The 27,908-nt window shown below is 38.4% G+C and overlaps 1 protein-coding gene across 3 annotated transcripts; it reads right to left on the reverse strand.

The window, feature by feature from the left end:
* Positions 1-5,948: 5,948 nt before the first annotated feature.
* Positions 5,949-27,890, reverse strand: LOC134671195 (ninjurin-A). 3 transcript variants are annotated; one of them, XM_063528984.1, is made up of 7 exons: positions 27,702-27,890; positions 16,005-16,089; positions 15,152-15,259; positions 13,115-13,162; positions 8,364-8,440; positions 7,860-8,037; positions 5,949-6,148 (listed from the first exon to the last, which is right to left on the reverse strand). In XM_063528984.1, exons 1-7 carry the CDS (start codon positions 27,864-27,866, stop codon positions 5,964-5,966), a joined length of 846 nt encoding a protein of 281 aa, XP_063385054.1. In that variant the 5' UTR covers positions 27,867-27,890; the 3' UTR covers positions 5,949-5,963. The 3 variants fall into 3 exon arrangements, with proteins under 3 accessions (XP_063385054.1, XP_063385053.1, XP_063385052.1); XM_063528983.1 differs by having other exon boundaries at positions 5,949-6,152; positions 7,864-8,037; positions 13,070-13,162; XM_063528982.1 differs by having other exon boundaries at positions 13,070-13,162.
* Between the last annotated feature and the right edge of the window lie 18 nt (positions 27,891-27,908).

The following is a 27,908-nucleotide window of genomic DNA, read 5'->3' on the forward strand; positions in this document are numbered from 1 at the left end:
GAGGCACTACAAATTCGTAGGAATCTCCTTCTCCTTGCGGGCGAACGTCTCAAGGGTTTGACCCCGCACGTGGCCTTAGTTCTATTGCAAAAGTGTTTCGCCGTTCCCAAGATCACGTACCTGTTGCGCACGGCCCCTGTTTGGTTATTCCCGGGTGACATTGAGACCTTTGATTTGGCGATTAAGTCGACGATTGAGTCGGTGGTCAATGTGTCCCTGGATGATATTCAGTGGACACAAGCAGGTTTGCCAATCCGTCACGGAGGCATTGGGGTGCGGCGTGTGGGGGACATTAGCCTGCCGGCCTTCTTGGCGTCGGCCCATGGGGTTGCTGACCTAGTTGCTAAAATGTTATCACTAAATGGCGACGGGGTGAGCATACCGTATGTGGCCGACGCTGTGAGACAGTGGTTGGCTATCAACCCAGGTGCGTCCGTCCCGGAGAACCCAAGACTCCAGCGCGCGTGGGATGAGGTAGGGTGTAAGGCCACCTTGGACGGTCTGGTTGGGAACGCTTCGGGTGTGGACCGCGCAAGGCTTCTGGCAGTGGCGCGGCCAGAATCAGGGGCTTGGCTGCAGGCGTTACCCTCCCCTCAACTGGGTACGTTACTCGACGGTGACTCGTTGCGGGTGTCCGTCGCTCTCCGCCTGGGCTGCGATGTATGTCAACCACATTTATGCATCTGCGGTTCCACGGTGGGGGCTGACGGCCATCATGCATTGAGTTGCCGTCGATGCGTCGGGAGGCATCCGCGTCACCATGCCTTGAACGATATTGTCCAGAGGGCGCTCAGATCAGCGGGTGTTCCATCCGTGCTTGAGCCTCCGGGTCTAAGTCGCACGGACGGCAAGCGGCCTGATGGCCTAACCTTAGTGCCGTGGGAGAGAGGGCGGTGCCTGGTCTGGGACGCTACGTGCGTCAGCACCTTCGCCGCCTCTCATATCAGTCGCACGGCACGCGCGGCCGGAGCGGCGGCCGAGTCTCAGGCGGCGGTGAAGCGCCAAAAGTATGTTCCCTTGGGCTCGGGTTATATTTTCGTCCCTTTTGCGGTGGAAACGGCGGGCTGCTGGGGTGCTGACGCGAAACAATTTGTGCGTGACATAGGCCGTCGACTCAGGCAAAAGGGAGAGGATCCCCGCTCCGAATCATTTCTGGTGCAGAGGCTGTCCATAGCCATTCAGCGGGGTAATGCCGTGAGTGTTATGGGCACTTTTGCACCGGAAGCGATAAGGAACGGGTTTTGACGGATAGTTACTTTCGTAATTATTTAAGATGTATTTTGTATTGTGTCCAATTTGTACATAAAAATTCAGTAAATATATGGATAGTTGTCTGTTGGGGATATAAGGTTTTTAATATAAATGTACAAGTTCAAAATTGTAAACTTCAATAATATATAATATATTGTACGTCAATATTATTTCAGCCAATATTGCGATTGGTAACTACGTTAAATTCTACATATGTATATACCTATGATTTAATAATATCCATTTTATACTACAAAATACAATGTCTTATTTTTAGTTCAACATTGCACACAATGTGCACGAAAACAAGAGAGATAGAGAAATAATGGTCTAAATAGACTTTTAAAATTATATTTAAAGTACTTATTTCATTTTATAAATGTTAACCTAATACGTATAGGTACATATTCGTATATTATTATGCTAACGTACTTACGTATTTTTATTTGATTTGACCTAGTCAAAAAGGCGCCCTCGTAGGAAAAGTACCTACTTTGTATCTGGCCAACCAGAATCTATTTGCCAATTTTACACTCTCATGGTGATATATCTATACTGCCATACAATTTATAATGTTCTTATATTTGAATTTTAATAATAATTTTGTCTATTGAAATATATAAATAACACTTAAAGTTTATTACATAAGAATTTACTGAAAGTTGTGAAGATTCTAGAGTTTTCCTACTCTTAAGAATTTTACACAGAATTCCATAAGATTCAAAAACGTAGCTCATTGCTTATAGTTTCATGTAAATCTACCCTAAATAATATATTGTACTTAAAATGTCATCTATCCAAAACTGAGCAAATATTTACACAAACAAATTGAAATTGAAAATTCACTAATCACTGTCGTTGCGTCCACTCTGTGCGCCTTTTGTAAAATATTACAATTTATGAAAAGGGATACAAATATATAATTATGTCTATTAGTTATACAATTTACTTATTCTACATGTATCTTCTTATGTACATTTACGAGAAACCCTTTATTGCATTTATAAGTGTAGGTATAATTAATTAAGAATATGTAAACAGATTTTTATTCATATTTGCGATGCGAGTTATGCGACCAAATTTGTAAATATTTGGTGATATTGATAAATCCATCAAACGTTTTAAAATTGACACTCAGAACTCGAAAATTACAGGCCAAATGGGGCAATGAGAAACATGTGGGGCTACTGTAGACAATGGAAATACTGACGAGGTCTAGAAATGATTTCGAAAACTCAATTTTAATTTTGGTACCTGTACCAGCCTCAGGATCTCTTATTTATAGTCGAAACATCTGTTTATATTAACCCCGCCTGTCTCTCGTAACCCCATTCTATAAAAAGAAACTTATGAAATATACTTCAAAAAATCTATATTTGATGTGATTTTGCACATTACTTGATAACCTTAAGTTGTATGATTATATTGATTAGGTGCCTATGTAATTGTTAGACGCTTATTTTTTTCAATTATATTGCCTTTATTAATAAAGGTGGCTTTGCCCAAATTTAGAGGTTGTTTTGATTTTAGTACCTATCGACAGGGGTGCCAAGCTCCTGACTTCGGCCTAACTCGGCTCCGCTCGGCTCAGCATTGCTCCGAGCAATTTTTAGGGTTGGCACCACTTGACTTCCTTTTGCGTGCACGACCACAGATAAGATAATCACTTAAATTTTGACAACCCTAAATAGCCGAAAGGGATAGTGCCATATATTAGAAAGGGATAGTATGATTCGACCCTGAACCGCTGTCAAACTTCGGTTTTGTAGGAAGCTTCCTTTCTGTACGGTAGTACTATTATTTATTCTGTGCTATCGATCCTGAAGATAAGGCTACCTATACGCTCGTCTTAATTTATATTCGAGTGGTATAGCCCATTGATTTCTTAGAGCCGATAAGATAAGAGTTGTCTGAATTAGCCACTAGGGGCGCTCCGCTAGTGTAGCGTAATATTTCACGAAACCTGGAGGTCGGTTTTCGGTCTCGGAAATTTGTGTATACCTTACTATTACGGTAAAAAAAACCCTTTTTAGTGAAAACTAGTTTTAACTAGAGAAAACGGATTTTTAACTAAAAACTGGTTTATACGGTAACATAATCATTAATTTATTTGATAAAAATAGAATATTGTACCTAAAATAGAGATAGAGGGTCATTTCATTTGAAACACATTGGTAAAAAAATATTTTTATTGCACTTTCAAGTCATATAAATTACATTCAACACGAAAATATGTTTAGTTTATATGTTGAGATTTCCATACTTTCCCCCTTATTCATAAACGCGCTACATGCCTCAATTAGCCAATAATCGTTTGTCTTTATCTATCATTTTGACTTATGTATTTGTAAGAAAGGGATAAAATATAATTTGACTAAATCAGGCCCGTAAAGTTTTATGAATAAGGAGGTATAATAATAAATAAATTTTACAACTCTTTTAAATATAATACATATGTACCTAGGTATTTACATAGAACTTACTCGTTATACATACAATTTATATTGTAACCTATACTTAAGTAACAAAACTTTCATACTAAATATGAAAAAATACAGATCAAAGCTTGACTTAGTTTTTTCTAGTCCCATATTTCTTTATATCATCAAAAGAAGAGAATGGAATTCTTATTTAAATATAACATAGGTACTACGTTGCCTTAAAAAAAGTATAAATGCAAGATTATTATGAGCTTATTTGAAATTATAACACTGTATAGGGTTTAAATATCATAACTGAGATTCAATGAATGGTTAAATGCGTATTAATCAATTTACAGAGATCCTTAGGTATTACCCTCACTTAAATCAGTGTAAAAAGAGCTATATAATATAGGGAGGGGGAAAAAAAGGATCTTATGTCTGGCTTGAAAGACCGTGTCGTGTACTTAAGGGCCCCCCCACATCTGGCGTCTTTCGAGCGTCGGCGTCTACAATTCTATGGCCGACGACGACGCAACGTCGACACAGCGTCGACGCAACTGCGCAGCGACGTCATTTTCCATAGCGCTGGACCGACGCCGACAGACGCCGACGCTCGAAAGACGCCAGATGTGGGGGGGCCTAATATACGCTACATAGTACAGTCGCCATCATATATATCGGAGCAGCCAAGGTGTTCACAATATCTGAGCACGCGCTCTAACTCCCTGACAATTGAGGCGTGTTCAGATATTTATGAGCACCTTGGCCGCTCCGATATATCTGATGGCGACTGTACATCATGTAAGTAATAAAAAATAATAAAAAAAAAAAAGTACCTACCCTTACTTTTACAATATTGTCCCGGTCGGAAATACAAAACACGAAATCATTATGCGCCATACGGTATACGGTAGCACAGAAATCAACGCTTGTGCCTTGTTTATCAAGGTATGGCAGTAAAATAATTAGCTAAAAATAATTATTATTCCGTCTAGCGTTACAGTAAGTAAACTATTTTTGTCAGGCACTTAAGTGAATATCATAAGTTAAATTGCATACCTACATGTACTTTAAGTACAAGGTACTTACACTAATTTAGATCTAGGTCATAAGAATATGTTTTGATGTTATAATAGTTGCATGAAATATCATTAATTCATTATTTTAGTTAACAGATACTTAGTAGATCTTATTTGCAACTTTCTTCGTTCAATCGGGTAAAACTATTAGCTTTAGCACCTCTGCATACATATTTGTATGCTTTACTTTTTACAAATATGCTAACTGTACAGTGGTAGTGGTACACAGAGGTTCCAGACTTATGAACCTTGGTAACAGATCTAGGTAGGTACCTCTATGGCAGCGGTCGGCAACCTGCGGCCCGCGGGCCGCATGCGACTCGTGAACCTGTCACTTGCGGCCCGAGTGCCGCCTTGGCTATTTTGCATGTAATAGTGACAAACGACAATATCTCATAAAGTCATAAATATTAACAAAGTACGGCTCGCGTCACCTCCGCTAACTGCTATGTGGCCATTGGCTGCTAAAAGGTTGCCGACCGCTGCTCTATGGTACAGATGCTGAAATTTGTAGGTACAAGGGGTACCGTTAGCTGGGGCTCTTGCACGGAACGGGTTAACTAGTATGACTAGTATGAGGGTTACTAAATTGCGCGGACGCGTGCAACGGATGTTATAGTCTGTCGATTTGTAACAGGCCCCGACGGCTAATCTTTTGTCTATTGTTAAGTAAAACCGCACGTGCTACTTACCTGCAAAAAAGGATCTTAATTATTCTAATTGGCACCTGAGCGCGGGCTAGTCCAACGCTCAAAAAACCAGTGTAGGTGCGCTCTCCGATAATGCGCCTTTGTTACGCATCGCCATGACACATTTTAGACTGGTTCTGTAGCGTCTACTCGCCGACACTCAGTAACCGTAGTACACACAGTCAGATAAATATTTTTCCATTACTCATTTTGAATCTTATTGCAGTTTCCATAGGAGTTGTAACTCAATAACCGGTTAAAGTGAACGAACGAATTTTTATGCAGGTGGTAGCACGAGCGGGTTACAAAGGATTAGCCGTGGGAGCCTGTTACAAATCGACAGACTATGGGCCAGTTGCACCAACCACATTTGACAGACTGATCAGCGTCAGCCGGCGCGCCCCGGTGCTTTACTATGAAGCTTTCCATACATAAAAATTTAGCGAACTCACGATACGAAGAGTTTAGTGCAACCGACCCTATATCCCACTGTGCCCACGCTAGCGACCGCCCCTAAACGTTTAACCGCCATTGATCGCCGTGGTGACCTGCGGCGTGGCCACGCTGAACGACGTAATGAACACGTTCACGATGGTCACGAGGAACACGCCCAGCACCGTCATGTTGTTGATCTTGTCCGCCTTGCAGATGTCCTTCTTGTCGTTCACGTCGTAACGGCTGTTCATTATCAGCCCCACGCCTACTGCTATCTGGAAACATGGAAAAAATAACGTTAACACTATTGTTTCTGTTCTATTCGTACCGAAACCAAAAATTATATTAGCGTTAGGTACTTTTCTCAAACATGCAATGAAATATTAATGTTATGTTCCTTATAATAGGCTGCGAAGTATGACGTTTCAGGTGCGGCTAGGACAAAAGGTAGTTAATGGAATTTCATACACATCTTGCAGGCCTAGGCCGGCAAAGTACTCTTTTTTAATTTTCATTTCACAGATATTTGTGACACAGCATCGTGGCATTCATCCATTAAAAAAAACTAGAGGCAGTATTTGCTTTATGGTTCGTAATGACACTCTGCCACTACGCCTATAAAAAAAAAACAAAAAACAATGTTTGCTATAATTTGCAGTTTTATTTGTATAAAATCAACATGAACTTAATAAATAATACATTATATAATTTTATAATTTTAAATTATAAATTTAACTACACAAATAAAAACATTTAAAATATTTCATCTAAACGTTAGCGGTAAAAAGGTCTACTCAAACACGCGTAGTTATATTTTTTTTTAAATGTTATGGAGGTAAAGTTGAAAAATATTCATTCTGTTTTATTGGATTTATGGTGTGTTGTTGATTTTTTGACTTTAATATGAGTTCCGACGAAATAATGAAATTAATATTAATTGTAATCGTAGGTGTTGGAATTGGCAGCGTAAGCAGAATTGATTTTAAATAACTTGCTGCCTCTGCCGCCAAGACAAAGACGAAGTATGTATATGGTTGCTTATGGCAATTTTATTATTTGAGAAACTAAGAAAAATGGCTTACAGTATATTAGAAACAGTTTTGTGGCATATTTTAAATGAATGTAACTACAAATTCGTCAACACTGTGGAAATTATACTTATTTACTCCATGCATAAAGCAACGATGTATGTGAAACATGATATCAATATGAAAGACTATGTAAACTTATGTGACGAAAACGACAGTCAGACGGATACAAGGCGAAAAAATCAAAGATACATGAAAATATACGGGTAGTAAAAATACACGACTCGTGTAAAACATACGCGTGATAATGATATAGGTACGTGCTGGTTATATTTTGGGTGTAGTTTACTTTTAGTTTTTTTCTATAAATAAAACTTGGGTTTCGTGGATTTTTTATTTTATTTATTTCATTGCATGTTTGAGAAAAGCACTATACATACCTCGGCGGGAAATGGGGTTGCCCGCGCTCAGACCTATCCGGTATATGTCTTCGGCCGGCAACCCCTTTCGTCCCGGCCTCTGTAGTAATGTACTATTTCTTTATGGAGTTCCCGACTCAGCTATAATAAATTCATTATACATACTACACTTTGGTGAACCATAATGAATCAAATCGCGTATAGATTTTCTCTTTCGTAGAAAAAGGTGTATTGAATAGATATCGTAGTCGTAGCTGGTTGACGTTGGCTAGAACGACTATGATAGATATCATAGTACTAGGAATAAAATATAACTATTATGAACAATTTTTAATTATTAAAAAAAAAAACTATTATGTATACCTAAACTAATAAAACGTCAGGCTCGGGTAGCAACATGGGTGCGTGATGGAAGACTCGTGCTAGGACACATCGGTACGCGTTGGCTGACAGAACAACCCAGTCATTGTATACTTGTAGGCGAAGGCTTGTATCGTGATATAAGCCGTGGCTTGTATGAATACTCATAAATAACCAACCTGCAGTAGGATGCTGATGGATATAAACGCCAGGCTCGGGTAGAAGTATGGGTGCGAGGTGGAAGACTCGAGGACGTATCGTAGCTGGTTCGCGTTGGCTGACAGGAGAGCCAAGTCCATCATGCCTTGGGCCAAATTCTTCTTCTGCTGGTAGGTGTTCACGTCAGGTATCGACTGGAACACGATTTAGGTAACAATTAATTACTACAACATTAAATTGAAATCAGTGAATGTAAGGAAATGGTCTATTAAAGATGGATGTACCTACAAAAATCTAAAACAAGACTACCTATCTAAAGGATGACTCACGCTAGACCGGGCCGAGGCGTCCGCCATGTCATTTTCTATGACGGCTGATCGGTGCGGCGCGTCATCTTGTCGCGTGTCCTATAGGTACTATAGGTAACCACAGGAATACCTATAGGCAACCACTCGCGTCAGTTGACGTCATTAGCGGTCAAATGTTTAAATAAGCTGTAATTGATAAGCTATATTCTTACCCCTGGTGGAAATGGAGACCCGGGACGGTCAACGCCAAACCGCGTGTCCAGACCGTTGCTGAAACCGTGAACGCCATCTGAAATCACACATTGGTATGATTAGTATTGAACACTTTTACAAGAACCCACCCTTGACATGCTCTGGGTATGTAAGCCATAAGACGGACTAGGATTATAATTATAACTTCGCTAAATAAGTATTTACTTACAGCGAAAAAATTCAGAGATAAAGCCCCCACGTGCAGAGTACCTACTTAAAAAAATCTTGATCTGCATAATTTTGAGCACTACAATCACGTAGCTAACCACTCCGGCTGTTGACTCGACCAGATAAAATTGAATGCAATGTGCAGTGAGCATCAATAGTAGCAGATGGAACAACACTCCAGAAATATCTTCCGTCTTGGAATTATTTTCCAAATAGAGATATGTATCTACAGTTCACGTTCTAAAGTTTCTGACGCCGGTTAATTGTTCCACATATAGGGACAGGGACCCATATTTTTGAAGCTATTAGGAAATGATGTAGATACTTTTGACGCGTAGTTTGGTCCGTTACTTTTGACGCTGACTGTACTATAAACTTTATTATGCAAGAATATTGATAGCATGCGTAAGTTAAAATCAAAATTAAGTAAAAAATATCTGATCCCGTTTAAAGAGTAAAATAAATAATAATACTATTTTAAATTTGAGATGGACAGGGTACGTAGGTATGAGCAAGCTGTAAAATTGCATGGACACATTTTGTGAATGGAATTCATTCATAATGTGGCCCTGAAATTATTCTAGATGTTCAACGTTCTCTAACTTGTATGTAAAATATACGAACATTTAATTCTTCATTCTAGATTCTTTGTAACATGCGACATGCCATGCTAGTAAATATGATGTGAGGAACAATTGAAATCGGCCAATTTCCTTGAAATAGCTTATATAATTCTATCGATTTGAAACTGTTTGTCTTTTTACAGATATAAGTATACAAACTATACAAAAATTTGGATCTAAGCCATAACAGTTAAGGTGGTTCGCTTTTCATACAAAATTCAATCAAAGCTCATTAAGTAACTACACACTATTAGTACACAAATATTTCCGCATTTATCTTCTTTCGAATATTCGTTTGCGCGAAATTAACAGGAAAACAATGTTTCATACAGAAATCATGCAAAAATCATAGTTAACTTTTCATCAATTTTACGTATGTGTGTGTCACAAATGTCGTGTACAGATACATTTGCGACGTTGCCATACCATTTCCGACGTTGCCGGGCTGACCACGGCTCGAATTTGGAGTGCCGTCATGTTTAGTGCAATTTTATTGACACTGATATTTGACAGGTAGTTAATTGACCTAAGCGAGAAGTTCGTCAGCTTAGCTAAGAACTATCATGGCGTGTTATGCAAGCAGTCGCTTTTTTGCTTGCAAACGGAAGATTCCCGGTTCGATCCCCAGTAATTGTATGCTGGAACATAACTTTTTGTATTTTTGTTACACCTAAATTTCGTATTGTTTTTTTATTTTTATTTAATTTTTCTTATTATCATAAATCGATTATTAAGTATGGGCTACACGTATTCTTTTATTTTTACAAAGATAATTAGAAATTATACTCTACCTAATCTCTCTGATTTTTACAATCAGGACATCCTCACTGCAATAAAAACCGGGCAAGTGCGAGTCGGACTCGCGCACGAAGGGTTCCGTTCCGTGCCATAATGCAAAAAAAAAACAAAAAAAAGCAAAAAAAAAACGGGCAAGTGCGAGTCGGACTCGCGCACGAAGGGTTCCGTACCATAAAGCAAAAAAAAAAAACGGAAAAAATGCAAAAAGAAAACGGTCACCCATCCAAGTACTGACCCCGCCCGACGTTGCTTAACTTTGGTCAAAAATCACGTTTGTTGTATGGGAGCCCCACTTAAATCTTTATTTTATTCTGTTTTTAGTATTTGTTGTTATAGCGGCAACAGAAATACGTTATCTGTGAACGCTACGCTATCACGGTTCGTGAGATACGGCCTGGTGACAGACGGACGGACGGACGGACAGCGAAGTCTTAGTAATAGGGTCCCGTTTTACCCTTTGGGTACGGAACCCTAAAAAGAAGTGTATAAAATTTCCTGTGGTTAAAAATAATGGAATCTTGACGTGTCTTTTAATTGAAAAACACATTTTAAAAATAAGTTACGGCAAATATTTAACAATTATAAATCTAATACGATCATTTATATTCTTCTGCTTTCATAAGTAATCGTTTTTGATTTTTAAAAAACCTGATAACACTGAGTATGTGGGGGAAGCGCTGCTGGCCTAGCGGAAAGCAATTCGGAGGTCGCGGGTTCTAACCCCGGCTCGTACCAATGATTTTTCGAACTTTTGTACGAAATAGCATTTGATACCTACCTATTTATACACCGATACCTATTTTTCGGTGAAAGAAAACAATGTGAGGAAACCGGACTAATCCAAATAAGTTTACTCTCTGGGTTGGTAGGTCAGGGCAGTCGATTTCGTAAAAACTAGTGCGCATGCCAATTCTGGGATTAGTTGCCAAGCGGAGATTGAATATCTGGGAGACCGACCAAAGCTTACAAAACATAAAAACTCAAAAATGCGCGTTTTCTCATAGACCTAGCTAAGAGATCAAACCCCTTATAGCAAATTTCATCGAAATCGTTAGAGCCGTTTCTGATACCATCCAAATATATAAATAAATAATTATATATCTAATAATTGCTCGTTTAAAGGTAAGATAACACAAAGGAGAAACAAAAAGAAATTACCTACTCGCACCAGTCTTGAACCCCAATCCTCTTGCACGTATTTCCACGAACATACCGTTACGCTATTGCAACATAGTTACGTTGTGTGAAATTGTCTACTACAAGGATGACGGAAACACTGTTTGCATGTGTGAGTAATAGTAGGAAAAAGCGTGACAGCAACACTCCGTCGAATTAAAAAGGTGGTTTTTGCACAATGAAGTATTCAATGTTTATTTTAATAGTTCAATATTTACTTAAAGAGTGCGCGAAACATACTTTTAAGTATACAAATACCAAGACCATTTCACAAAAAAATAAAATCTGAAATTTTGCAAAAGTGGTGCCATCTAGCGAAAGTTAAGTTTTGAGTAACCTAGGCGAACCACCTTAACGAAGCTAGCTTTAATTTTAATTCTTCCGTTGTGTAACGTAATTATTCTATAGTGGCCTCGGAGTAATTAACAACGGAGACGCCATGTCTAAAATTTTCGGTACAAAATAGTCTGCCGTTTTTTGCGGGGGAGGGGAACATCAAATGTATAGGTACGTCATGTCAGATAAACGTCAGTCCATACATATGGTTGACCATTGGCCGCCTATTTTCGACAGAGGGGAATGCCTGTTAATGGCGGCTCCATTGTTAATTACTCCGAGATAGTGGCGCATAGTTTTGTAGTCAACAACATAGACAAATAACAACATGCAAATTACATCAACCTACGTGACATCGATCATAATTCGTATAATAGTAAATGATTTTTTTAATTTTGCAACTTAATCTTGATTGTCCTGCTCCTCGCGTCGTATTCCTCATTCCTCACTGCTGAGGGTCGTGAAATCCCCGGGGAAGGAATCTCTTTGACGGTGTCCCGCCGTCTGTGCCTGTTTTTGGCATCGTGAAGGGCGACATGCAGTTGGGTGTCCAGGGTAGAACGGACTTGATCTGCCCACCTTGTTCGCTACGGCCTCTAGGTCGTTTGCCAATCTTGCAAGTAACTATGACTTGTTCAGGATTATGACCTTCTTTCCTGGCTATGTGACCGAGCCAGGAAAGCAACAATCGTTGTCACGTAAGTATTTATCACTAACTGAAAGACCACTCTGGAAAATAACTATAATAGGTACTTAATTAAACAGCTACCAAATACCGACCGACTGATCCGAACTAATATAAGAAACTCAAAAATCGGTAAACATAAGTTTCTAAGTACTATTTTTGTGCCAGTAGTGACGCCAAGCCGTTCGGAGCGATCACATTAGAAACTTGTAATATTCGATTACAGATGAAGATTGATTCTTAAGAATCGTAAGGTCAGCTTACGTTTCTGCTACACCTTCGGTAAACACACATATTATGAACGTGTGACTATATACTACTTGATTTTACAGTGCATTGGTGTTAGCTGTAATGCTGTAAAATTTGATTTCAATAAATATCAAATATCAAATATAATAATGAAACGTATTCAAAAGTTTAGCACTCGAGCCTGAGGAAGGAAGGACCCCGAAGGGCCCGAATCATGTCATCAATAGCGACTAAAAATTCAAGTGAGTGAAACCGTTGTCGTCTAAACAGTTTAAAATATGTCTCACGAAAGTATATTATCGGTCTTATGATTGGTGCCGACGGGGCTATTCTATTAGCAAAGTTCGTTCAATCTCTATCGCCTTCACCAAGGAGGAATTTTGGCCGAAGGGTGTCAAGTTTCGGCGGTTCCGCGGCCGGCTCCCTGACACTGCGGGGTTGCGTAATGCATCGCAGCCATAATGTGTTTTGTAGTGTTTAGTTTTAAAATATATTTTTATAATATGTATGCTAGTTTTAAGGTATTTATGTATGGGCCATTAGTTGCCTGAAATAAAGATTTTCATTCATTCATTGGCATAAAGTTCCAGAGTGGTCGTTCAACTACATTGTTGACAGTGCGTCCAGTCACCAGGATAGTCGGGCACGTCGTCCCCGGACGGCCACAGCCATTTACCCTCGTCGTGCTCGGAGTCCGGCGGCTCCTTGTGAGACTCCTCGCTGTCTGGAACACCAAGCAAACAAACAATTTTAGTTACAGCCTGGCAAAAAGAGTAGAAATTAAAAAGTGGCAAAACACTGTAGTGTCGTCCCTTTCAAATCAATTTATATAAGAGAACGGGACGACACTACAGTGTTGCCACTTTTTAATTTCTACTCTTTTTTGTCAGGCTGTACAAAAGAATAAATACATTTATAGGCGATTCCACACAGAACGAGCCACCTCGCGAGGAAATTGCCGCGCGAAGAAGCTTGATCAATGGAGAGGTGCCCCTGCCCCGTCCGAGGTAATGTGGCCGAGAGAACAACGTTATCTTCATACAATATAAGGTAAACGTACTAGTGCTCGACATGCTAATGCCCAATAGATGACAGCTTGCTGTCACCTCTATTGACAATGACTTAAGTTTCAAGATGACATGTACTGGGACCACGTCTCGACGCTAACCAAAGTACGTTTATACCTTATTCATCTAGTCTTAGGAGTACATGACCATCGTGTCATGCCTTGGTCATGGCTATCTAGTGATGTTAGCTGTCTATAGGAGATAGGAGTTCCTCTAAGGCAGCGGTCGGTAACCAGCGGCCCGCGTACCTCTCACTTGCAGCCCGTGAGCCTCCCTGGCTATATTGTATGTAAAATTTACAAATGAAAATGTCTGATAAAGTCATAAATATTAACAAAGTGCGGCCCGCGTCCTCTTCGTTAACTGCTATGTGGCCCTTGGCTGCTAAAAGGTTGCCGACCGCTGCTCTAAGGAATTCGAAGAACTTATTAAAGATGTGTAATAAAATTACCATACACAGAGTGTCCGACGTTCAGTGTGTATAATAATTGAACGTCATATATTATCAGTTAGCAATTGCATTGTCACTTTATGTTGGTTAAGGACACCGTTATCCAAAGGATAGACGACGGGTGACGGCGGGTCACCACTTCCTGACGCCAAGGTTTCCAAGCCAACAACAATTTCATCTCAAATATGTTAGAGCTATACAGTAGGTATACCTATATGATGTTAATAAATAGTATATGGGAAACAGGGGTAATGGCGTTCATATAATGTTAGTGATAAAATTAGTAGGAAGTATAACGTCTTGAAGCAAGACGGAAGTGATGCTCGAACTACTTATTGGTGACAAGCGAGTCAACGGTTCTTAGTCATTTCTCTGAGGTCCTCTCGCGCGCTTAGGACTCCACGATTGTCACTTTTTTTCTCGATTTGTTAGCAGCTTACCTATGGGACTAATGCGGGAAGGTCCATCAATACATATACAAAATTACAAATACATTACATCCATGGGAGAAATCCCATCTAAGTACATATGTAGTCGACAACTTCGAACGATTGAAGAGTCGATGGACTATTAACATCCCTCGGGCAAATAAAAGGAAGTTTGGTAGGTAAATTACTCCGATTTTAAATGTAACAACAATTGCCACAATTGGTGCACTTATCACAATGCCGTAGTAAGTACTTAGGTATATAGGTGAGCTCAATTCAAACCAACAACGTTATCGCTGCGGTTTGTGGCAAATAGATAACAGCCTTTTTTGTGTGTTAAATATAATTGTATCTCCTTATATGTATAGGTCTTTGTTATGAGAGCGCAGTCGGAAAATTTATGACGTGATAAAAATAGCGCAGTTTAATAAACACCAAAAAATTACATAGGTATAAAATCTAGCGCTGATGCGTGCTGCGGGCCTAAAATTGTCGTGTTCTTATCGTATACACCCCTTCCCCTTAGAGAAGCGGTCGGCAACCTTTTAGTAGCCAAGGGCCACATAGTAGTTAACAAAGTTGACGATTGCCGCACTTTGTTAATATGTGTGACATTATCAGACATTTTCGTTTATACACACAAACTGGCCAGGGGCCTCCCGGGCCGCAAGTGAGAGGTACGCGGGCCACATGCGGCCCGCGGGCCGCCTGTTGCCGACAGCTGCCTCAAAACATAAAGGGTTAAAACAATATCCTGTAGAACCAACCTGCATCAAGATCTGGCTTCTTGTCGCTGGGTTCCAGTAGCCCGTCATCAATGCCGGGGTACGGTGCGGCGGCTGCTGGGGTCTCGTCCAGGTCATCCACCTCGGGACCTGCACGAAGGCATGAAAAGCGTGCGTGAAAGCAAATAAAATTGAGAAAGTTACAAAAACAAGTTTTGATACTTATAACAAAGAAAATTAAGCAAATAAATTTTTGCTGTGTTATTTGTTTTCTTTAACTCAAGTACGTATTAGCTTGTCATAATTTCATTTCATAGATAGAAGTTATCAAAATCGTTGCAGACTTTTCTTGGTCTAACTTTATCATGGCCAGTGATAGATTAATCCAACATATTTGTACGTACGCCTGCGGTGTATGGTTAAAGAATTTTTAATTCATTGTTAAGCGGCTCATACAAACATACATTTGCAAGACAGGATATGCGTGCAAGGCTTTTATTGCTATGACGTGACGACTATAATTATGATTCATTAGCTCTTTATTGTTAATGTTCAAGTAATACTAGGTCGGCCATAACCGCATACTTGAGAATCCAGGAGAAGGCAGCGCACTACCAAGTGCACTCATCAGGCTTTATATAATTGTTATAATGTAATTATATAACTAATTACCCAAATCGAATTTAAGGATAAAAGCTTCGGAAGCCGGTGTGTCGGAAGCCGGTGTTGCTCGAAGGATAAAAGAGTTCATGCAGTTTCATAATTTTTGATTAAGGGCGTCCGTAGGTGAAGCGAGCGGGTTAGCGAGCTAAAAGGTGGCTAGAGTGTCAAGCTAAAAGGTGGCTAGAGTGTCCATTACTTTGGACATTGTTAAGAGTTAATTAAGCTGCCTTACCAGCTAGCGGCGGTTGCTGCTTCTCTCGATGTGGCTCCAGCAGGGGCTGCGAAGGCTCCGAGTCCTTGTCCTTCTGCGTCATGTGCTGGAATCGTAATTGACAACGGTTAATATTGGAATATCCATCCAGTAATATATCTTCCTGGAACCCTTAGTCGTTTATAAAGGAGAATTCCTACAATTTGGAATCTTGAGCGTTGCGAGGGTTTCAAGACGAGGGTTAAACAGACTTTGCTCTCGGGTGAAATAAACATTTTCACCAAACCAACGCCAGGAAAATACTAACATTTGTAGAGCCATCAAAATTTACATTGTGACGTATCACATGAAAGCGGGGTTTCCCCCGTTCAAAGAATTCCTGTTTATTTTCGTACGTCAACACACCCACAACTCTCTGTTGCCAAATTATTCATGAAATCAACGCGTACCTATCAATAATGATCTGGTAAACTCCAAGAGTAAGTACCTAAATCTTATATTATTGCAAACCATGGTGTGTACACTATGTAGGGTAAAGGCACCAGTGCTCAGCCATGCACCAGTAGTCAGCCTTTCTTGCCTATTTTTGGCTGTATATAATATAGTTTTTCTAATTTTCATGTGAAAACTAGGTAATATTATAGATTGATAAGCTATTCATTGAAAAATACCTTAATTTTTAAACGAATACTCTACGATGATCCACAAAAAAAAATTCAAAGTGGCGGTGTCTTCTGACATGAAAGGATAAGAGATATGCGCCATTTTTTTTGGAATGTGACATGGTATTTTGATAAGACAATAGCAGCCGAATTGTGATTTATTTTTAAAAGAATATGGACTGCTTCACCTAATTAATACCTAAACTATCTGAAAAACGTAAAAGATTAATATTAATCCATGTGGAAGTAACATTTTTATGGCGGCTGACTATTGGAAACAACTTTTTTGTACAAAATCCAATAGTCAGCCTCCCCTGGCTGACTACTGGGTTTGAAGCAGTAATTTTAGGGCGATTCTCAGAGATGACCTTCGGTGCCTGACTTCGGTGCCAAAATTTTTTTTTAACTTATATGATATGAGGCTTTATTTCCTAAAAATCTACCCTTAATATAAAAAATATTGGTAGTGGAGGCCTCCATTAGAACCTTATAGTTTTCAAGATATTTGAGATTTAAAAAACACTGAAATCATGTGCAGGCACTGAAATCAATTTACGTCACCGAATTCAATAATGCTTACACAAAAAACCTATTTCAGTTTTATATCTCAATTATATTACACTTTAATCATATTTTTCATTCCTATTTGATGATAAGCAATGTAACAAGGCTAATGATCTCAAAAGCTTACATAAATTTAATAATTACACTCAATATTTTAAAATAACAAATTACGGCTTGTAAATCAACATGTCTAGAAGATAGCCCACACTATATATGACTGTCCTCATATAATAAGGTGATATATGGTCCTGGAACGACTTTTAGACACGTCGACCACAAATTCGCACATTATAATCATTTAATTATTATAGCCATGAAAGAGAAGATGTTTGTTTCACGCAATCCGACCGCACACGCATCAAAAAGAAATTTATGCTACCTGCACCCGATAAACAATACACTCTTGAGTGGTGTTCAATGCTCAAAAAATATTTAATGTACTTATAAAGCAATGTGATGCAATACGGAAAACAAGTATTTTTTAATAATAGAGTTTTAAAGCTGAACCCCATCAATTTAAAACTATAAAATTTGATGTGGTCGAGTAATGCTTGAAGATCTAATTACCAATTAATTATGATCTCCAGCATCCTCAAACACTTGAGCTAAATTGTAACTCCTATATTTAGACATAAAGACATAAGACATTGAGGATTGTTAAAACATTTGCTATATTCAATTTATGTCTATGGCTATCCTTTACAAATATCGATCAGTAGGTACGCTCAGTGCCTTTGACGCGATCTCGACATTAGAAGGCCCCTTTTTTTTAATCCCTTGTTCTGTACATCCTGTCCCTTGGGTGCACCTTGCATAGTACTTACATACATAAGTTATTTAAAAAAAAGTGGGATCTAATTGACTATATTTATTTAACATGGCTGACATGTTTAAAGGTATTGAGGTGTAGGGCCTCAGGTGATACGGATGACAATTAACATAATTTACTTAATTGGTTTGAAAATAATATCAAGACACAGAAAGAAACATTGAGTCTACACGTCTGGTTTAAAAAAACTTCTCATACTGAACTAGTGATTTTGTGTACCTACTATGACTTAATTTACTTACAAACATAATTTTACGTTTATACAACGTATCTTTCACTTTTTAGATATGATAAATTAGTACAATAAACTAGTTTACAAAGCAGGATTTGAATTCAGTGACCACATTTTTGATATCGGTGGTCAAAAAATCCACCGAAACCAAGGAAATCAACACCAGCGATATCAAAATTAATCGCTTTTTAGCAATTACAGAAATAGCATGAATGATACAGAGGATATGTAATAATGGTGGATTAACGTACTTTCGAGGATTTCCTAATCACTTGCATAACGATAATTGCACTAAAACTTTCGGAGTAAATTGCACCACCGATCTCAAAAAAACATAGAACCAAACCCACCGAAGGACGGAGAAACTTTTAAAAAATCACTTTATTATACTGTGACTGTACCTCTACTTTATTCAACGGTTAAGGCACAACTAAAGCATACTATGTTTGAGACACTGAGTTCCTGGTCTACAACTTTGAAGGAGTACCGACATGTTTTGCAAATTACACCGATATCAGTCACTAGCCCGGGACACATCGTAAATTTGGTTTTATTCAATGTGTTGAGCAAACACATTATTGTGATATAAAGAATATGATAAGCTAACTAATACCTTATGCGTGAATACCCATAATAACTCCGATCTAATGCCCCATCTTGAGTAATAATTTTTTGTTTCATAAAATCTGGGTGCGGGACACGCCCACCGGACATCATTTATGGCATTTGATTTTTTTTTTCTTGTATTATATAAATAATAAATAAATAATTTGATAGTGTCCCAGACAGAATATAAGCTGAAGATCATGCCTAAATTAATTCAGATTTATTGAACAGTAAATTCAATCAATTTCTGCCCCAGATACGTAAAAATGACGCTCCTGAGAAATGCCCTTTAACAAGGTCGTAAACCCAGAAGTCAGCCGGGGGAGGCTGATCATAGGATTTAGGATTTGTTATTATTTTAAAATGAAGTGTAAGTCGTTAAATCAAGCTCCTTTAAAAAATTACGTTATTATGAATTTATTTGATTGAAATACATTAAATACCCAGTAGTCAGCCTGTGGCCGACCACTGGACAATAAGCTCACTCTATTCGAACCCACTAATCAGCCATTAGAATGGGATGGCTGGGCACTGGGTACCTAAAGGCTGTGTATTGGTATACAGGGGGCTGATTACTGGCAAAAATGCCCTTTTATTATATTTAATTAAATATTTCCAAAAGTTGAATTCAATTGAGTTTTATTCTTTACAGAAATTAATCTTTATTAAATTCTTGAACAGAAAAAACATTGATAATACCTATTGGTCCATAAGTGTGCAAATTATACGATCTTGAACATAGAAATTTCGTTATAAGGCTGACTACTGGTGCTTTTACCCTAGGTACAAATATGAGTGATAAGATTGCAACAAAGCTCTAAAACTAGGAAGACACATCGAGCTAACTTCAATCGAAAAGTGAAAATTGGAGGACAGTAGCAACGAAAAGTGACGTGAGCAGAGCACCACACATTATTTTAAGTTTCGTTTTGCGTTTTCTATATAAACAATTGTCACTTGGCTAGGCCCCCAGGAATTATCTTCTCTACCATGTGTGTAATTATTAGGTACCTATCATTTGGGCTAAATAAATACCTCATTAAAGTCTTTAAAGTACACTGATTTGACATAGTTTGCTATCGGCAGTCCGGCCCTGACACGGTAGGAAGCAGTTCAATGCATTATTTAACCGGAAAAGTTCCATCGATTTTAAATAGAACTTAGGTAAGTATTTATCTTAGGTAAGGTATTATATAATGTGCCTGATTCCTTATCGATAACTGAACTTTACAATTTGGATTTAAATTCAGCAAATTCAGTAGAGATTTAAATTCCTTTTAATAAAAATAAACAAACTACAACTTCCTTACCTTCCATTAAAAACAGAATATAACATCTGTATTCAACTGTTTTAATAAGCATCTGCTAGACACGGAGACGACAAAAGTAGCGATAATGACATAATGACCTTATAGTAAAGCCATTAAGAGTTATTTTTCGATTGTTTCTTAGACTTAGCTTAGTTTGACAAGTCACAAATGATCGAGGTCAACGCCGGTTGTTTTCATGGCTACACAACCGCTAATGGTACAGTGTCACAGCTGCGTATTGACCAGAAACAGAGACGAAGTTTTGTGGCTAACATTTATTTTCAATGATATCTTTGGTTCTTAATCTTTCAGTGATAAGGGGTTCTTCGACACAATTAATTGTTTGTTAGGGATACCACTAACAGTTTTGAACTTAAGTAATGCCTAGGGTACCCTACGAGAATAAAGTTCTGTTTATAAATTCGCGGATCACATCAAGAGCTTCTAATGACAATGACCAAGTGGTCCGCGGGTCGCGGGTCCGCGTTTACCGGTTTAGAATCCGTGTTAACTGAAATCTTTATGTTTTGTCTCCTGATTTTTTTATCTTTATTTCACAATACATGAAGGTACAAATGGCGGACTTAATGCCTTAAGGCATTAGGCTTAAGGCAATTTAGTGTTCAATGATGTAATTAAAAAAACAGTGCTTACCTACGCTAAAAACCATGGACCATCAGATGGCCAATTAGCCATATCTAAATCTGTCATTGTGAAACTGTATAAAGGAGAGCTAATATATATGATGTTGATGATGTTTATGGTTCCTAAAGATTAGTACCTAGATCAGATTTTCATATTTCTAATATTTTGGGAGGTGATCCGCAGTACATCGACCCCGCCTACACATATTGACTCAACTGTTTATCATATTGTATAGCGACCTTCGGTTAACAAAAAAACCGGGCAAGTGCGAGTCTGACTCGCGCACGAAGGGTTCCGTACCATAAAGCAAAAAAAAAAAAAAAACCAAAAAAAAACGGTCACCCATCCAAGTACTGACCCCTCCCGACGTTGCTTAACTTTGGTCAAAAATCACGTTTGTTGTATGGGAGCCCCATTTAAATCTTTATTTTATTCTGTTTTTAGTATTTGTTGTTATAGCGGCAACAGAAATACATCATCTGTGAAAATTTCAACTGTCTAGCTATCACGGTTCGTGAGATACAGCCTGGTGACAGACGGACGGACGGACGGACGGACCGACGGACGGACGGATGGACGGACGGACGGACGGACGGATGGACGGACGGACGGACGGACAGCGAAGTTTTAGTAATAGGGTCCCGTTTTACCCTTTGGGTACGGAACCCTAAAAACTCTATGAGGCTATTGTAAGTAGGCTTAGATTTGTTGCGTCACCGTTTCACATGATTTGGAAATAGTCGCTTTATATACTTATTCCTAGAATACTCAATTAGGTAGATATATGTACCTATATTCGAGCATCCTGAAGATTCAAGCGGTTAGATACTTGTTGTAGCCTTTCTGGAAGTTGCATTAGGTGCAGATTATTAAAGATGAAATGAAATATTTTAATCACATTATTGATATACAAGGTACTTAGGTTTACGCTTGAGTGGTGTGGGTGGCACCGTGGACATTGAATCAGTTTAAAGCTCATGATAAAAAATAATATTGTCAGGAATCACGATAGTTATGCAAAATAGTCGATTGTCTTTATAGAATTGCTTACGCTGTATGTAAATAAATAAATTATGACGATCGATGAAGAATAAGTAATTTCAACCCTGATTGATGCACTATTGAAATATAACGATAAAAAATATATTGTAACAAATGACGATAGTTTTCAAATGTAAAAAATTCGAAATGCCAGCAAATGGTCCATTATTGTCTTAATATGTATTTAGAATTGCCAAGCTGTGTGTTAGAGTTAACTCCTCGATCTCACTGTAAGTAGGTACTTATAATAAAGGCTGGCAGATATATATAGTTCGTTTTTTTAGCATTAGAAAGATCTTCGCAGAAGTAAGCCTGTGGTTCCAAATCCGGCACTTTTAGCGGTAATAATTTAAAGTAAATTATATGTATTGACCATGCTACTTTAGATAATTCAATAATTATTAAAAATTAAAGACCCTGATAAAAACTGCACGCTTGCTTCTGTGGAGTTCTTTCTAATGCTAAACAAAACGAACTATAGGATAAACGATGAAATGACGATCAAACAATAATCTCATCATTTAAATTACTATGCAATATAACAGGCGTCTCCTGGATAAGGGTGTCTTCCTTCTTAGGTTTTCCATCAGGATTTGGTTGTGGCTAGATTTAAACTTAAACCTAACATAAAATAAATAAAAAACTAGATATATATCGAAGTAATGTAATACACATAGCTGTGTAAATGTGTAATGACTTGAAGCATGCAAAGCAATTGCATTTTTCTGTCCTTACGTTTCGATTACGTATCAAGTAGGTCTGTACCTAAGTAGAGAAATACTTAACATATTTTAACCCATTTTTACCTATAGTACGTATTGATTTTAGTTGGGGCGAAGCCCATATTATTTATGATAGGTAGTTAATTACGATTCGACTTTCTGAAGAGCTAATTTTATACGGGTAAGGGAATCTTTATGTTATGAATTGATTTAAAGACTAATTTAAATACATCATACATGCCTTATTAAGTAATTTATTCAAGACCAGTTTGAAGTAGATACCTCTACTACATAATCAAAGTTTTGAAATTATAAATACCAAATTAGTAATTTGGTTATAAATCATTTTTAAATATTTGGGTATCGTAGGAATAGTCGCTGACTCACCATTCACCATAGCAAATATTTGATGTTTGATTAAATGATTGACGAGGTTTTACCCGAACCCCGCGTCACAGGGATCTAAGTCTCCGCAAAAGGCTGCGAACGAGAAATGACGCGAAGGCAATAATATATATTACAACCGGTTCCACACCACACCACGCACACATACTTTCGAATAACAACGTCGTATTCGACGACAGGATTCTTAAAAGGGCACTGTATGTTATTCTTTTGTTTCGCCTTTTTTAAGTTATATATATGTATATAGGTAGGTCCTCGCTTCCAGTATGGAAAAAGATTGCCCTTCAAAATTGCAGAATCGGATTGATATCAAATCAGTCAATAATTTTATTAAATCTTGGTTTTAAGTAGCTCAAATTATTATTAATGGGTATACTTAACTCGACAGTGACAGAAAGTGAGCTGACTAGTGGCTAAACAGGTACGGTCAGCCAAGAAAGTGGTGTACCACTTTTCGACTCTATCAATCAGATGATAGAGTCGAAAATGCTAGACCACTTTCTTGGTTGACTGTACTTGGTTGGATACATTTCAGCCATCGCTACTTAATTATCACGAAAGTAGCTGTCCTGTTCAACTTCCATCACATTCTCGAGTCAAATAGGCCCCCTGAATGACAGTACCACGCACCACTTTTATGACTATGGAATCAAATTCGAATCGAGGTGAACATGTGTCTGAACATTCTGACCTGAATATAACTCTAATTAGTAGTTACTTCAATAAAGTAAAATAAAGATATTGACCGCAGGTCACCTCTCCTATCAGTCTGCTTCCATCAACCAAACCAACACAATGTTTATTGTTCCATTCAACTTAATGAATCATATCAACGAGTGGGCAACTCGTCCAACGGGGGATATTATACTTCCTTATTGGAAGCTTCTTGTTATTGGGAACTGATAACATTGAAGGCGTTATGACGTGAGAATATCTTGAGAATTACTACAGAACCTATACCCCCTGCCCTAAGCCCCTGGCCCCTGGCCTAAGCCCTGGATTTAAAGCCCATGGTCAGACACACCCTGTATACATACAGTTCCTACTTTACTTATTCAGTATTCTACTAGTTTCAGACCGAGCTAACTCCGGACCACAAATCTATAATGTACCTATAAGATTGCCTACCAAAAGTGCGACTATAGTTCCATTCGTGATGTGCCGAAAGCTGTGCTGTACAGTAAGTATATATATTATGATGTACCTAATCGTACATGTTATTAATTATTATGTATATATACTTAATTACTTCAATTACCTAACTACTTAAAGGTTAATTATGAGGTGAAAAAAGTTTTCCTCAAGTTATCTAATTAGAACGAACTACAACTTTATTACAATAACGTAGGTATTTCTAATTAATATTTATGTACGTCATAGTCTGTTTGCTACCAAGGGACTAGCCCTTATTCCCGAGTAATTAAAGTTGTAGACTATCAAAGTGAATATCCTTGGCATAGCGATATTGAGTCATTGTGTCCTGTAAGATGACTGGTGCCTCCAAGGCTCAAGGTAGTGGTCTCGGCAATGGAAAATATTAGTTAACTGTTCAATTTTCAATATAATTACTTAGTTTTCATTTCTCACGCTCTGAAAGAGGGTCATTGTTGTTCTAAAAGGTGTGCAGAAAATGATGTTACGTTTCTGCACTAGAGCATTTTAGGTTCCAAGTACGATGTTTTTTAACTATACGTACTTATAAGCAATTTAAATTTGGGTATAAATGGATTTGTTATACAATTTCCAATCTGATATTAGACTCCTTATTCCATAAATAACGATACTTTTGCCTAAATAGTTAATTAAAGGTACCCTCAAAAAATTCTTACGTAGTCATGTTTAAAAAAAAAAAAACACATGCATTTTACTTTCCGCGCATTCGAAATGACAAGTAGTGTGTTTAACTCCGGTGAAAGACAATCGGCAGGAATGAGTGCCTTTCATCCCTTGGTTAACAATCTACTATTCCTGTTCTTCAAGTCACCTAAAAAATAATGACTCTGAGATTGATGATACTGCTGATTTCAGCTACATTTCTCCTCAAAACTTTGCCGAACCGTGACTTAAAGTAACTGTAATGTTGTGCATTCTCATTACCGTGGTGGAATAAATCTTCCTCGACTCATCGAGCGCCGATTTCTCGGTTGCAATTTGCCACTCTCTCGATATCGTGCTTGTGCTCGGAGAAATGGGCCGTATGGGCACGCACACACGACGCGCGAATTACTGCACGCACCCTCATACGCGTATCTCATTTCGGACAGGCTAAAGCCAAAGTTGCTAAACTTGCAACGGTCAAAAAGTACAGAGACGCAAGCTACGAGTAACGGTTCTACCAGTGTCATAAACCTCATTAAACCAGCATGTCAAACAATTCATTTGACGAGCTTCAAGGGACAAGTTGGTTAGTCATGAACTCGAGGGTCCAAGGATGGCGGTCTGTGAATCATGGCTTCAATTATCCTAATTATTAGGGTTCCGTACACAAAGGGTAAAACGGGACCCTATTACTAAGACTTCGCTGTCCGTCTGTCTGTCACCGGGCTGTATCTCACGAACCGTGATAGCTAGACAGTTAAAATTTCCACAGATGATGTATTTCTGTTGCCGCTATAACAACAAATACTAAAAACAGAATAAAATAAAGATTTAAATGGGGCTCCCATACAACAAACGTGATTTTTGACCAAAGTTAAGCAACGTCGGGAGTGGTCAGTACTTGGATGGGTGACCATTTTTTTTTGGTTTTTTTTTGTTTTTTTTTTTTTTGCAGTATGGTACGGAACCCTTCGTGCGCGAGTCCGACTCGCACTTGCCCGGTTTTAAAATCCAAAACTTACTCCACCCGCTCGACCGTTATGATGAAGTTTATTATGGCGTTATATTTTTGGCAATAGAAATTAAGGACAGAAGTAAGAATGAGGATATTCGTACCTAGTTAACTTGATGTTGTTGTAGCTGTTATCAGCTTACTTATGCATGGGACATTTAACAATACCATTAACTGGCGTACCTATACATATTTTTGGCACTTCTTTCGTTTCGATATTTTCAGACGTGACCGGACTATATTGCCTACTATAGCAATTCGCTATATTTTTGTGAATATATACCTACTTAAGCTAATAGGTATTTATCGGTGTGTATCGGCTTGTAAGTATGCACAATGAAATTGCTTCTCTACCTCTACCAGGCGTGTCTCACTCCGCGATTTCGTCGCTTTGCTACAGGTAGCTAAAAGTACATCCGTTCGGTCCCAATTTTGGGGTTTGCCATAAGCCGCGCGTGGCGCTGTCGCCACCTAGCGGCCATATCTGTGCTGATCGTAACAGACGCGTTTTGTTAGAGAGTGAGTCTTCTGTACTTAGTACTATTATTTATTCTGTGCCTCTACTTACCTCTAATTTCTTAATGAACTTCGAGATTCGTTAAAGTTCTCGACTTTGATTTGTTTAACTTTGTGTAATCATAGGCGAGATTTGTACTGATCTGATTTCAGCGAATGCCGAATCGGTCGGCAAAGATTGTGATGACTAGGTATATATATGTTTGGCAACACATGAAATGTACCTATTGCCAAAAGTATACCTAGGTCAAACTCTCCCGCAATGAATAAAAATTAACACACTGACGGCTAGATTCGGAAAATGAATTAGATTTCTACTAGACTTCAACAAGTTACGATATGGATAATTGAAAGATATTTGTAAGATAGATATGTCAGACGTTTCCGCGATTCTGGAGGTCCTCTTGAACAATTTCGACAAGTTATGACTTAGATATCCAAGTCACATCTAGTCGATATCTAATGTAGATCTAGTTGATCTCTAAATCGTCTCTAGATCTTATGATTATCTCGAAATCCGAATAGGCCTAGAAGTAATCTTGGCTCTACATCCGTTCTCTCAAGACTGAGAGGAATGAAAATGAAAATGAATGAATGACGATAGGTAAGTACCCACGGAACACAATAGATGGTGCAGGCCGGGGTTTAGGCAGACCGAAAAGGAGATGGCGGGATGACTTGGACGCATTCTACCCCAAATGGTGGGAAAATGCCGATGACAGGGTCGAGTGAGGAATACGAGGGGAGGCCTTTGCCCAGCAGTGGGACACCAAAGCGGGCTAAGAAAAAAAAATAGGTAAGTACAGTTAATACATATTACCTAACGTAGGTATGGACCTGCGGATAAAGAAAATTAAATTTTGCGCTTTTGAGCCAGTGAATACCTATTCAATTATTCAAAGTATTTATTTTATTAGCAATGTTTGAAATATAGAAAAATCCACTGTCTCGGGTGACACTCGAACTCTCGACTCCCATGAGACTGCAAATTTTCCCATTTTCCTTTATTTCCAACGTTTAAAATATTGTGGTAGGTTGGTTTATCGTTATCAGGTACATTAGCTAGGTACCTACCATATAAAAACTGCGGATAAATTAAATTAGATAGTAACGTATTAAAGCTTTAATTAAGCAGCATAATAGTACCTATTTTATCTCGTGTTAACGAGGATTATTTCTATTATCGAGGTTCCACCGTATTGCAGTGACACCGGGTTTACAATGCCAAATATCAACTTAATTAATTAAATACCAACAAGATGGCAACAAGTGGTCGAAACTTGGCTTGCAATATTTAAAGACAACTTACATGGGAACATTGCCACTTAAAAAAAATTTTAATAAAATGTAACTTACTGGATCCTTATCTTTTTCACCCTTAGCATGCACCTCCGGTTCTACTTTCGGCGATGTCGGCTTCCCAAAAACCATCTCCACGGCCTCATGGTCCAACGGACTCACTAGCTTCGGCGACCGCTTCGGAGACTCCGAAATTATATCCAACTTAGTTTCCGTAGCCATATTATATTCACTAACACCAATATTTTTTTATTTATTTACAAT

Source organism: Cydia fagiglandana, chromosome 15, assembly GCF_963556715.1.
Source record: "Cydia fagiglandana chromosome 15, ilCydFagi1.1, whole genome shotgun sequence".
Lineage (NCBI taxonomy): Eukaryota > Metazoa > Arthropoda > Insecta > Lepidoptera > Tortricidae > Cydia > Cydia fagiglandana.